Below are 14,383 nucleotides of genomic sequence, written 5' to 3'. Positions count from 1 at the left end.
GGAATTGTATTTCTGAGGTCAAATTCTATGTTACTATAAATGAACAGCAGTGGTCAGTGTTTACACCAGTTTACATGAGAATAGGATTTGACTCCAGTAATTTTAAATACACAATAGGTACTTGATCTGATTTGGACAAAGGCTCAATCTTCTAACTTAGTGATAGCCACAGAGTGTTGTTTATTAGTTAATTCCCAAGGAAATCTGTACCAGATAGGTGTAAGTGACCTTCTAGAGTTGTTGTTAGATGCCTACAGATTTCCGTGGGAGTTTGGTGCCTAGACATATTTGGGAAAACTTCAGAAACCTTCTCCCATTTTTCCAGATGAAATTCATGCCTAAAATGGTTGCCCAAATGTTAATGATATTACCATTTCCATCTGCAGATAATTGCAGGCATGAAATCTGAATTCAGTGGAAAAGCTGCAACTGTACACAGAATTTGATTCTGAAAAAGAAGAGCTCTAAAAACATACAAGGCTAGTCTACCCATTGACTTGTATCTTATGAGTAGAAACTTTAAAACAATAGAAATAAGATGGTATTAAAAACTTATTCAGACATGATGGGAGATTCTTGCAAGCGCCACATAATTTAAATTGAAGGTATAGAGATATAGGCAGGCTCGCAACCAGGTTTTCCAAAACACTTGACTAAATCAGGCACAAGTCTCCTCACCCTTCAGATGGAAATGGCTGCTCAAGTTTTCAAAGGAACCTACAGGAGTTAAGAGCCCCAAGTCCCAGGTAATTTCAAAGAGATCTAGGTGCCTGATGTTCTGAGGTTACTTCCAAAAGCCCAGCTGGTGCTTAGGTGCTCTTGTAAATTCTATTCATTGGCAATTGAAGCAGATTTGGGGGCCTTCCTTACTTCAATATAAATAATTAACAAATTGAAAAGGAATGAGGGGGGTGGTTTTGGGTTAGACTTTTTTATTCCAAAAAAAGATAACTCAATACCAGCTGAATACCAGACCTTCCAGAAGCTGTAATATTTGGCAGGCAGTACTCATAACTGCAGGCAAGAATATAAATGTACGGCCATATATACCCAGGGAAAAAACCCTGATGCCAGAAACAGGAACAGTTTTACAACTCCTCGTAAGGCAAGCTGTGTTAAATCTCTTCAGGCAGAGCTAGCATTGTATTCTTCGGATTAGATTTTTTTTCAATAAAAAGGTATTCTTGAACTGCAAAAACATGTCTTTGAAAATGAAATGTGAAATTTCAGCTCTGCTCCTGCCTTACAGTGAAGTCTCCCGAACTGTAGAGAAAAGGAGGATCCACATGTGGGCTGAGTCAGGATTCCCACCATAATTTGAAGACAGTACCCAGCCAGTACTCAAAATCTTGAGAAATAATGGAAATGTAACCATTTTTCAACTGTACTTTTTTTTTTTAAACATGATACATTTTGTTACTGTTTAAGTACGAAATATTTGTTTATATCCTATGCTGAGCTATGATGCTCCACACCCCACCCCAACCCGTCATCATCTTCACACACAGTCAGACACTCATTGTCTGCAGCATTCATTACTGCCAAATCAAATTCACTGTGCAGACTTGTAGGCTGCTCTGTGTCCTTTGTTATGTTTCCTTTGCTTTTCATTCAGGTTTACTATTCTTGTAATCCCTCAGAAGTGGAGGAAGGAATTTTGACAGAGGATTTTGAAACTCATTTTCACACTGTTCATGATCCGTCTTGCTTTGTTTCTGTTTCTAAGGGGAAGGAGCCCTCCGTTCGGCAGCTGGCTCTTCTGCACTTTAGGAATATAATTACCCTCAACATTAAATTGGAAGATGCATTATCACGTTCCAGAGCCAGAGTTCCACCATCTATTATTCAGATGCTGTTAATACTCCAGGTAAACTAGTTACTTTTCTCAGGCTGTTTTCTTTATCTGTCTTGTACTGTATTGCTGAAGTCTTCTTAAGCAGTCTCTGATTTTGATCATTCATTGAAAACTTCTTAGCCAGAATGCCAGAGCTTCTGTGCAATTAAATGTGGTCCTAATATCTAAAAGTACAGACTGTAAAGGTTCAGGTTGCATGCCTTAAGATCCAGAGGATCAGAGAGTAAAGACTCATTTTCAAACTATGGGCCTTGAATATGAAGTTTTGCAAGCAGACCAGTGTACATGGTAGTAACATGACTTCCATTAAATGCTTCATGTTCCTGCATTAGCAGTTTTGGATATGAAGCTTCACATCTGGAGTAGGTAACAAAGTGAATATGCAATTTATGGTTGAATCATAGTCATATTTGGTCACTGGAATCAACTTCTATCAAAGCTGTTGATGCAAAAACATTAAGACCAGATAGTGGTATTTGCCTTCAGTGATAGATCTCTTTTTTGTAGTAGTAGTAATAGTGAGGAGGAGCAAAAAGAGGAATTCCAGGCAAAGAGGAAGCTTAAGGGTTGGTTGTTTTTTTTTGCTTAATTAAAGGAAAGCATGAACTTGTGTTGAGGAGAAGGAGGAAGAGGCAAAAGAGAGGGAGAGAGCCAGAAGTGGATTCTTAGGGGGTGAGGAAGTTGAGATTTTCCTGGCTGGTGACTTTTTTAATAAACAAATAGATTTACAACAAATGAAAGTATATAATTTCTCACACTTAAAATGTTTCTTTGCTCTTTATAACCATATTAATTAGTTCTGTGTCTGAAACTGTTTTAAAGAGCAGTATAATCTAAAGGTCAGTGATGAAAATGGAGCAAGGAGTAAGATTCTCTCTGCTGGGACAAGAAATGGTATTTCACCCCTGCTATCGCAGTGTATATTTTTTGGAGTGTATAATGGTGTGTTTAACCTAGTTTTCTCAGAAAGATATACTTATGTGATAGGACTGCCTGCTTGCCCCTTGTCTTCCTTCTCCCTAGCCTCCATCTTGCCAAATGCTTCTTGAAACTGCTGTCTGATTCTGGCACAATGACAGCAATATCAGAGATATTAAGATTCCTAGGAGTTTCATGGAAATTAGTGTCTGGAGAGAGGAGAGGAGCGGAACCTCAGGGAAAAACTGCAGCATGGGCTTAACTGTATAATGAGACATCAAAGAATTCATGTAATTGGACTGTGAACCCAACTGTGTTAATAGACACCAGAGACTCCACATGAGAGAGTACCATGGTGAAAACCTTAATCACAGGAAGATTTTCTATGACGCTTCATCCCTTCTCAGGTGCGAGGTAAACTGCCCATTGTAAACCAGGCTTCAGCAGTGTCATTGCTAACAGGTCTGCTAGCTTTTTTGTGGTTTCTTCATTAGAGAATCTGTTGGCTAGGGGCAGGATCTGCCTTCAAATGAATTCAGTGGTGAGCTGGGAACTGAATAACATCTGATTTAGAAAGTTCATAGGAGGTGATGTGGAGTCATTTGACAGGATCAGTGCTACAAGAAACAGTTTCTTTGCATATCTGCTTTCTTCAAAAACCAGAGGTGTTAAGAGGGTGGATGCCTATTTAGGGTAAAAGGCCAAATCCATTCTCATTACAAAGCTGTTGATGGAAATCAGGAATGAAGTGAGAGGGAGTTTGCCCCTGGGTGTTTATTTCTATGTACGTTACCTATGGTTGTGTGGTGGGAATGGTGAAAGTCCTTTTTTGGCAATAGCTCTGCCAAACTTGTGGTTTAAAATCTAATGGAAATTACAGGAAGAGGTCAGAAGAGGATTTGAGAATGAGCTATTTACATGCTTAGCAGTGTTAGTCAATAATTGGATTTCAGACCAAAGGCTTTTTCCCAAACTCAAATGTCATGTTGAACAAAAGGAAATTTTATACATTTATGGTGTAATAATGGAATTTCCTTGACTTGGATTAACTCAACATGTGGATAGTGCTGGAACACAGATAACAACTCAGCTGTCCAAAGAGCACATGGTGGTCTTGTGTCTGTGGATTATCCAGACTGAGACAATGTCTTGATGTGGACATTGTATAATCTCTTATTTCTGTCTACTATGGATGTCTCTTCCATAACAAACTCAGTGACACTGCACCAGACTCCTATTGCTAGAAGATGAGTCTAGTGATGTCAACCCTGGACAAAGTGTTGAACCTGGCACTTAAGTTTCATAGAATCATAGAATTCACTGAATGGTTTTGGTTGGAAGGGACCTTAAAGATCATTCCAAGCCCCCTGCCACGGGCAGGGACACCTTCCACTAGGCCAGGGAGGCTCAAGGCATCATCCAGCCTGGCCTTGAACACCTCCAGGGATGGGGCATCCACAGCTTCTCTGGGCAGCCTGTTCCTGTGTCTCACCACCCTCACTGTAAAAAATTTCTTCCTAATGTCTAATCTAAATCTACCCTCTCTCAGCTTAAAACCGCTACCCCTCGTCCTGTTGCTACACTCCCTGATGAAGAGTGGCTCCCCATCTCTCCTGTAGGCCCCCTTTCAGTACTGCAAGGCTGCTATAAGGTCTCTCTGGAGCTTCCTCTTCTCTAGGCTGAACAAGCCCAGCTCTCTCAGCTTGTCCTTGTACATGAGGTGCTCCAGCCCTCTGATAATCTTTGTGGCCCTCCTCTGGATCCACTCCAACACATCCGTGTCCTTCTTGTGCTGAGGACCCCAGAGCTGGATGCAGTACTCCAGGTGGGGTCTCACGAGAGCAGAGTAAAGGGGGAGAATCACTTCCCTCGACCTGCTGGTCACGCTTCTTTTGATGCAGCCCAGGACACCGTTGGCCTTCTGGGCTGCAAGTGTGGATTGCTGCATTTCTGTCCTTGACAGCCTTGTGCAGCTGTGTTATGAAATTGAGGAGTAGCTCATGTTCTTCAGGACAGCAGCTGTAATGTCAGCTGAAGGTCACAGGTTGTCAAAGGCCCATGCTGACATGCACCAGTTTGTCCTGCTAGACTGGATTAAAGCAGCAGAGATTTGGTAACTAATGCAGGGTGCGTCCGGTATTCCTCATGTATTAGCTTGTCATGGTCTAGGGGAAGAGTTCTGTCAATTTGTCAGGAAAAGACACTTTCCTAATGGAGGGGAAGGGAAGCTTCTTTAAGAGGAAATGGAAGCTGCAGCAATCCTTGGACTTTATTCAGGAGGTAGGTGTTGATTCAGCAAAATTCGGTAAGCGAACATTTCACCTGAGCGTAGGTTGGCTTCATGGGCTGCAGCACGTGAGCGGTTTCATTGACCTCTGGGAAGTTACTGACTCTTGCAAGCTGCACACATTCCTTGCTTGCTCAGCTGGCCATACTGGTGAGGAGAATAAAACAGTCCCTGCCAAAGACCTCCTGAATAAAAGGGCCTGCAATGAAGTTGAAGCCTTTACTTCACTGTTTGGGTGATTGATTTTCCTTCTTTGCATCAAATCTTTCATCCTGTCCACAGTAAGCTATTTGCTGGATGTATCCCTGCCAGCCATGCAGTTAATACCCTAGCATGTGATACAGCACCCACTCCAGTCCTCTGACATACAGTGACATGACAGAGGGTATGGATAAGGACAGAAGGGATCACCAACCTGACATGTACCTCGCAATTTGCCTAGGGAGCCAGATACCTTCATTCCTTTGCATCTAAGACATCAAAGATTTAAAAAAATAAAGTTGGGGAGGGGCAGAAAAGTCTCATACCTTCTCTATGCAGTCCATCTTTGAAGGAAGGAAGAGCCTCCATTTCTGGGATAAAGCTGTTACAAGTGTTTTCATAGCAGATTGTATATCTGAAGCTTTGTTGTAAGATACCCTCAATTTAAAGGATCAGAAATTATTCCTCAGGTTAATTATTAGACCTGAGTTCTCCAATCCAGTAGAGCCACTTCTTCATCTCACCGGGGCTCTAAGCTGGACTAATTACAAGCCAGTAATCTATCGGGAAAGAAGCAGTCCCCCAGATCAGGGGGAAGGAGTGATATTCCATTCCCATGCTGTTGAAGTCAGTGGGAGTTTTACCGTGATGTGGAAGAAAGGCCTTATACCACTCAAGCTTGCTGTTGCCAGCATAGCCTGACCCAGTTACAAAGCACAAAATGGAATGTTAATCCTTTGAGGTTCCTTATAGGCAACATAAGCTAAAATGCCTCCAGAATGCTCCTGTTTAACTTTCAGGGCCTTTAAGAGCAGAGTCATGATTGAGGGAAGTAAAAGAACTAAAACAGCTTTTGAGCACAGAGAGATACACAGCAGCTCACAAAACTACACTGGGTTGTCAGTCTCGCCTCAGTGACCTTTCTCTTTGGGTGGAATAAGGAAGCTGGAGGAAGAGTGATAAACAGAATGAGACATTAGAAAATAATTTTCTCCCTTGTGCTCTGTGAAGCAAAGAGAGCAAAACTACCACTGGAGGATAAACAATCTGACTTATTTCCCAAAACATGTTGTCAAAGACCTTTGCCACTGAAACTGGCACATCTTATCTCCAGGTATCTCTCCTGAGGTCTGAGAAAGTTGAAAGAGAAGAATTAAAGAGCGTTTATCTCCATCTTTTGGTTAACATCAGGATTATTTGAGTTCACAGAATCTCTCTGGGTGACCCGACGTATTTCAAAACCCTAGAAAAGCACATCACAATATCTCTCATGATGGGGTATGAGGCCTCACTAAACATAAGCTCTGAAGAGAAAAATAAAACCTGTGGTTTCCTTTTTGGCTTCTCTGAGCTTCATTTGAACTCCCTTGTCTTTCTCTGTAAAGGAACACAAAATAAATACACAAAACTGCCCAGTGGGACCTATTTGTTATCTCTGGAAAGTTCATAAATGTGTGTTCAGCTCCTTGCACTTTAAAGGGGTGGAAAAGCACGTTGCAAGAGCTGAAAGCAAGTGCAAAGAGTGCTTCTTTTCCATCTCTGCAGCCACACAGCAAACCAAAGACAGCATAGTGGTTAAAAACAAAATGCTCTTCTCTATCAGAAAACTGCAGGGTGCTGCCTGTGGGACAACAGATTTGCTTTGTTTCAACTGGGTTAATTCTTTATGACCATACGGTTTCAAATGTGTTGGTTGCTTTTGAGAGCAACTTACTAAGTCTCTTAGACCTGAACCATAGATTGGACAGAGTGGTGTGGGCATGAGGTTTCAATATGCTTTTAATTTTTCTTCACCTTTTTCTGAATTCCTGGTTTATAAGACACAAAAAGTAGAAACCAGTAAATAAATGTATTGTAGATCCTATTTAAATGTAAGAATCCAAAACCTGTGCTTCCCCTGGGTTATGGATAAATGTGTTTTCTTTCTTCCTGGTGAAAGGGTGGCTTGTCTGTTCTGTGTCAGCCCTGTAGGCACATAAGGAGTCAGGTAAGAAATCTTACAGCTGGGACACTACCTGACCCCAGGGAAGAGTCTTGCATTGCTTTGTGTAGACATACATGAAACTGAGAATCTGGCCCTCAAGATTTACACCTTAGACTATTTTGTAGAAAAAACACTTGCTTCTAAGCAATGATGTCCTTTGTCTTATTCTGTTTATTTACTGTATCAGCAAGTGCAGTTTGTAGCAATTAAATTGACACAGGTTTGTTATCCTGGAATGAATTTGTATTGCCATGATTTTTAACAAGGCATAGTATTCATTTGTTGTAGGAAAAAGATCCTTTTGAAAGACAATCTTGACCTTTTTGCTCATGAAGACTACTTGCCATAATTGATGTTGGATTTCTTCATATGGTTTTTATTATTGTGCAAGTTTTCTGGTGCTGGGAATCAGTTTCTGCATTAAAGCAGCAAAAATACTAGAATTATTTCATCTGCATCTTGGGGTATTGCCTCAAGCAGATTGGGCTGTGCTGTGTTAATGAGTATGAGACAAGAAGCTGGGAACTGACCAGAGAGTTCAAGAAAGTGGCAGTAGCCTGAGTGCAGCACAAGGGATCCAGAAAGGTCTACGTGTACACTACAGCACTGCTGACACTTCAGTTGGCCAATGGCGCCAGCCGGGAGTGCTAAATATGCTATTTGTACTAACCAAAGTGCTGCTTTCACTTGCAGGTCTGTCAGTCAAGAGCAACTCCCCTGACATAGCTGGGGACATTGGTGTATGTGGTGAGGATGTGAGTCAGCAACAGTTGGTGGCTATCTGTTTTCTATTTACAAGCTGTAGGCTTATAGTTAAGGAGGGAAACCACATCACAGGCATTTTCCCTCTATAATGTTTTTAGCTCTGTTTCCACCTGGCACTTATTTTACGGCTCACCACAAGTATGTTTTCTCTACAGGCAGACATAGGGGGAGAGAACATGGTTACTATTAACATGGTTGCTATTAACCATTCCATAAGCCTGACTGACACGGGGCTTTTTCAGTAGTAACTCCAACACAGCCAGTATTTCTGCACGATGGACCTGGAAAGATCTGCGCTCGTGTGGACCCTCTTTGTCACTAAGGCCAATGGAAATTCATTGCCAGATTAAAAGAAGAGATTTTGTTTTGAAATTGAGTACTCTCCAAAACTAGCTCTCAGCATACTTGACAACACTACATGTTGCCACTTCTGTAACCTTAAGCAGCAGAAAAACAAGAAAGCAACATAAAACATAGTTATTTTGCTTTGTCATATATGAACCTGTCTCATGGACACCATGGCACAGTAATTCAAATGTGCATCTTGTCCCTCCTCTTAACAGAATTACGATGTTCAAGGGAACATGACTGTAACCTTGCCAATACCAATTAAACAATTGTTTTAGAAAGCAATTTGCATTGTGCAAAGCCCTTTTGGGCGTACGCTCATAGTGCATTTTGAGAGTACCTTGCATTAAGTAAAATGTCACTTCTGTGAAGGGTACCACTTAGTTAACCAAAGTTATGGCTTCAGACAGAGCTGGGCAAACACCCCAGCAGGGTCTAGACTGCCCTGAGTTGTGCTGTTACCATCCATTACATCCTCTGCAGTTACAGCTGTCTTGCACTGTGGTAGGTGAGAAGTACTTAACTTGTCCTCCTTCAAATTACTCAACACTTGCCTTGAGGCTAGAGTGGGCGTGCATGAAGTTACGGTATAGCTGATGCCTGTGGCACCTGAGACTACCTTGGCCCACAATAATTTACTTGTGCAACCAAGTGTGAGTTGTTTCAGCTCAGGTCAGTTAGGTACGTGTTTAACCTCAACTAAACCAGGTTGTCCTTACTAAAATAGATGTCTGTTCCCTGGAGTTTGCCTCTGTTAATGAAACTGACCTATTAAAACCAGTACGAGTTAATTGGTAGGCAAATCCTTAATCTTTAACAAAATGGAGTTAAATCAGTAAAATCATTCTTAACTTGAATTAGAATGTCCCTGCAGACCCTATAATTTTATCGAGAAAGAGGGAGAAGGTTTTAACTAATTGCATTAGTTTGTACAAATGTCTTTTGTGGACCCATTTGGGCCAGTAGACTGAAACTGGCATAAAAGATAGCATAGCAATTTTGACTATTGAAAAACTCTGAGCAGGAAACGTTCCCACAGTGCAACCATCCTTTGAGGCAGGGTGCTTTAGTACTGTAATTCATGGGTTGTCTACAGGGGCAACATAAGAAAGTTAATCTAAGCTACCTTTTAAAGAAGATTAATTAAACCTCATTAAAACTCTGTATGGACACTCATTCTGAGAATTAAAGGGGTAGGAAGGGAGGCTAATTAAATTAATGACACTGCAATTCCACATCAGAGGCCTAAGCACGATGTATCGAAACAACTTTCTCTTCTTAATTTAGTGAATATAATTTCATTTTCCTGAGTGTCCCCCAGGTAGGCAAAGCCACCAGGGAATTCTGGCTGTTGAATTGCCCAGGGCACTACAGGGTGGGTCCGCAAGAGGTGGCTGTCACTTCTCAGCTATTATGGCTGACCGCAGACCTGGGAGCCACCAGCTATGGCAGTGGTGGCACCTGGCACAAAAGGGGAGGGCTGTTTGCTCTTTGTGACTGAGTTGTGTCCATGCAGGTAGCAAGGTCAGTCAGTGCTGTGGTTGGGGTTGCTGGTGCAGCATCTCCTCTTCTGCCCTTCTGGGATTCATCTGGTGCTGCTCACAAGAAGAAAGGCAAAAGTAATATTTCCAACAGAAGAACTATGCAGGGTTGTTTCATAGTATTGCATACATTCCCGTGGTTTTTGGAGACAAGTCAAGATCAGTTTCCAGTCAGATCAGTCCCGAGCTGCAGCTGGCTGCAGAGTGGCTTGGGTAGTCCCCTCTGCAGGTATCACTGTCCTGCTGCCTTCTCACTGCCTAGAGCTTTCCAGCTGAGCAGAGGGCTAGCTGAGTAGCTTTCCACCAGGAAATATTAGAGGCAGCCCATGTGCCTGTGCTCCTGCCCTTTGAGCCTTCCTGAAGCAGACACGGAGCTGCATAGCGCTCACTGGATTTTGAACACTGGTGCTTGCTGGTAGCACAGCTTCTCCCATCATCTTGCTGGCTGCTTCATCACCTTTCACCTTTCCATACATTGCCTTCTGGCTCTTTTCCTCCCCTGGACCACATCGTATTTCCCCACAGGGCAGAAGGGAGGAAGGCAGAGAGGGAAGTAGCTGGCAGGAGGAGTAGCTGGAGGACAGCTGGACGCGCATCCTTTCACACAGCTCTTTCTCCGATCTCAGTTTCCTCTTCCTTTTTTTTGATTATGCCCATAAACTGGATTGGGACCCAGTATCAGCCAGTTGCAGAGTGCCAGGACACACAACGCGGGGCGCTGCCTGCTCTGTGGGCCCCTTAGGTAGTCATGACTGACGAGCATCTCTCAGAGATGCCCTAACTGCTGAGTCCTCCTGGAGGCAGTGGTGACCTGAACGAGTTACAGGGACCCGTGTGGCAGCTAGTGGAAATGCAGATACTGTGAAACTCCGTTTTCTGTGTCGGCAGCTGGAGCTGGAGCTGGAGCTGGTCGTGCTCTCTGGCCAGCAGCCAGCTGCCTATCTGGTTTGGGGACAGATGAGGGCATGGCCAGCACTCCTCGGCCTAGAAAGGGGATGTCCTCTGGCAGCAGGCACGAGGTGGTTTGCCCACACTGATGTGAATGGCAACTTTGTGGAAGAGTCCCCTGTAATTACAGAAGAGTGAAATGAGTCGTTTCCTGTATGAATTGTTTGGAAGCAACTCTGGTAGCTGTTTGCTTTCCATCAGGACTGATTTCTCCCGGGGTTTTGGTGTTTGCCTGTTTCTCTGTCTATGCTATGTAATTCAATTATTATGAGAAGACATGTTTCCATTTAAGCTGACAGGGTGATTAAAACAAACTACATAAAATGTCCCAGCCTCCGCCTTCTCCCCAGAAGGTGCACTGAGAAGGGAAAGGGTTGTGAAAGGTGTGGAAGCTTCTGCTCTGCAGTGCCACCCAAGCCCTGTCCCCAAGCCTTTTCTCTCCTGGTCTGTGGTTGCTAGTGCCAGAACCAGCAGCCCATGGGGACACCACGTACCAGGCTGGTGGCATGGGGGCTTGTGCAGAGGGTAACTGCTTTGTGGTGTATTGCTTCCAAAAATAAAAAGGCTGTGTGTTGCAATCTGCAAAAGATAGGGGAGTGATTGAATGAGTCTCTCAGAGGTATCCTTTCTCCCATGATGAGTGGACAGGGTTAATTGTCTTCTATCAGTAATTTCACAGTCTTACGCTTAGGTCTGCTGTGGCTGCAGAAGAAACAACTGTGTGGCATGGTGATAATGCCACACGTACTGTGAAATTCATTAACTTGCAACTACCCAATATTTACAAGCAATTAAAAGGTAAACAGTTAATCATGTGACAGAGCTGGATTCAGATTACATTCTTTGTTTTCAGCCCTTATCTGTTTGGAGCCTTTGGTTGTTTCCCCTTTGCTACCAGGTGGTTGCAGCAAAACTTCTGCAGTTCAAGGTGCCAGTGATGTGACGGGTACCAGCGTACCTGGTACATTATGGCTTTGCTGCACATGAACTGGCTGGCCATGGTAGCGTGGTTTTGCTGAGAAGTGACCATCCATCAGTGGGAGCTACAGTGCAGCAAGACAGGGGCAAGGGGAGGAGAGAGGACTGCTCCCAACTTGTGCGCTCTTCAAAATGGATCCAGAGGCCTCAGGTTTGAAGTCATTAGGGGATTTGTTGCTCCCTGATCCAAATGCAAAGCAAAAAGCAAGCATGTTGCAATCAAGCAGATGCTGGCAAGAGGAAAAGCTGTCATTTAGCCTGGCTGAAATCTGTCAGAAAGGTATTTCGCAAAATACAGCTGTTGTACTCAGAGTGACTCTTGCATAAAACCAATTAAATTTTTTCTCCTTGAGCTGCAAAGAGCTGACAGCTGCTTCTATTACCAGCCACCGGCTATCTTCAAGCGTCCTTTCTTGCTAGTGTGGGTAGACAAGAGCTTTTATGCACCGGGCACTGTATAAGCACAATGAAATATGGTCTGTGCACTAAAGATCATGCAACTTGATGCAAGAGACAGTAGATATATCTGGACAAACAAATGGGGAACAGAAGGAAACAAGGAGACAAGCATGCTAAATGTGATTTTATGACAAATAAAACGTTGGCCTTAGTGGTCTAGATGTCCTCTAGAGAGTAAGGGCAATGTGGTCCTTCTTGCCCTCTTGTTGTAGGTTACCTGTTGGGCCCCAAGAAAAAAAATAGAACCCTCATTCCTCCTGTATCACTCATGAGCCTTTCTTGTGGTTTCCTTGTTTAGTTTAAGAGAATAAAACCTTGGAAGAAGCAGTGGGGTATTTCCATTGTTTCTCAAGATGTCTGAATCACATGAGGACAGATGTTAAGGCAGTATGAAGCTAATGCAGCTCTGCTCATGCCTGTGTATAGTAGAGGAGCAATTGGGCAGTAGTTTTGCCTGAGAAGCTCTGGAATGTGGCTATATATGTAACTGTGTTGTTAACAATTAAAACAGAAGCAAGGAGAAGGCTGTGTGATATTATGTGAATTAACTTAAAGCACCAGCCAGCATTGAGAGGAGGGAAAAAAACAAAACCAAAACAACAAACTTTAGTTTCAGTAGTAGGGTCATATTGACAAGAGGTAAGTCAGGGCGTCTGTTGGTTTCAACCACACAGGTTTCCATTACGTGTAGATCTACCACAGTTGTTGCAAGAATTGCTGAATGCTGCTGAATTTTGCCAGAGTGTGGAGCTGCCAGTGTGCGTGTCCCTGGCAGGTGATGAGGACAAAGAGGGGAAGGTCAGCCCTTTAAAGCCACTCCTGTCATCACATCCCTAATCTGTGTACTGTTTGCATTTGGGGTGTACACTGCTCAGTGCTCTCTGGCTCTGAACTCGGATTTCATATGCTTGTATTTCTTTGTTTCCTTTTATCCTCTACACATTGGGTTACTGAGAGAGGGTTTCTGCTCTAGATCCGCTCAGTTGCTTTCCAAGTTTTGTGAACTGGTAAAGATTTTTTAATCAAAATTAAATTATTCTGTAGAAATGCGTTGCTTTCAGCAAAGCTTTTGCTGCAAGCCAGAAGGGCTCCCTCAGGCCCAGGCTGACAGGCATTTGGGCTCCAAAACTTCAGTGTTCTGGGACTGATGGAAGTTCAGCCTTCTTGTGCAAGAGAATAACCATGAAGCATTCACTCAGGAGTGCACTGCTCAGTTCCTAGTTATCCCGGTGGGTTGCTCCCTGCCTGCACAAGCAGCAGGCTGCAGGGAAGCAGCTGTCCTGAGTGGCTGGTTGCCCAAGCAGGCAGCTGCCCGCAGGTGGTGTCTGAACCACGTGCCTTCTTAAGCCGGGATAGATAGATGATCTGGAGGTGATCTGCTGCTTTCTGGCTCACAAGGGTGTGTTGTTGGTGATGGAAATGGCGTTGCTACCAGAAACAGCAAAAATTTTTAAAATCCAGAAGGCACAGCTGACACGCCTGCTCAGTCTATTCAAGTGTATTTCAGAAAAGAAGAAAGTCTGTGGAGTAGATTCAGTCACCTGCAAAGGGTGAAGAAGCACAGAGGATGGTAAAGGATGAATGTTCATTAATGATTTAAAAGGGGACTGTGGCTATGAAAGGCAGTAAGTAACAGCAGTCAAGTTAAAATTTGCAGCTCTTCAAACGCGTTTCTTGGATGTCTGTTCGAAAGAGTCTGGATGCACAGAGGGAGGGCTCTGCTGTCCTTTTTTTCTATTTGAGTACCCACATGAAAATAAGTGCAAGATTAATTTTCTTGTAATAAATGTTAAATGAGAAAACACTCGGAGCTAAGACTAGGTAAAAGACTTGAATGCTCAGATTCATCAATTCCCTAGCAAGGTTAGATGAGCTTAATGTGTATAGATCAGCAAGAACTTCAGGAGAGAGCCTAAAAAGAAATGAGAAGCTTTATTCTCTTGGACATTAAACATCACATCTAATTATTTGGTAACTCACAGGGTGATCTCTGCATGAGACTGCACATGTATGTGTTTGCCCGTGAGTGTAATGTGGCAGTGCTAGAACATTTGTAAATGCAGATAAAATAACTCCAGCTCAAATTTATTCCATAAACA

At 43.2% G+C, this 14,383-nt stretch overlaps 1 protein-coding gene across 2 annotated transcripts in view; it reads left to right on the top strand.

Moving 5' to 3' along the window:
• PRR5 (proline rich 5 (renal)) overlaps nucleotides 1–14,383 on the top strand; it is a 70,142-nt gene that overhangs the window by 38,200 nt on the left and 17,559 nt on the right. For both annotated transcript variants that reach the window (XM_010084573.1, XM_010084572.1), the window contains exon 7: nucleotides 1,727–1,867. In XM_010084573.1, coding sequence (XP_010082875.1) covers nucleotides 1,727–1,867 — 141 coding nt within the window. The remainder of the gene's footprint in view (nucleotides 1–1,726; nucleotides 1,868–14,383) is intronic.

This window comes from Pterocles gutturalis, unplaced genomic scaffold (genome assembly GCF_000699245.1).
Source record: "Pterocles gutturalis isolate BGI_N339 unplaced genomic scaffold, ASM69924v1 scaffold2630, whole genome shotgun sequence".
NCBI classification, from domain to species: Eukaryota; Metazoa; Chordata; class Aves; order Pterocliformes; family Pteroclidae; genus Pterocles; species Pterocles gutturalis.
The sequence above is the reverse complement of the archived record's forward strand: the minus strand, read 5'-3'. Positions and strand labels throughout refer to the sequence as shown.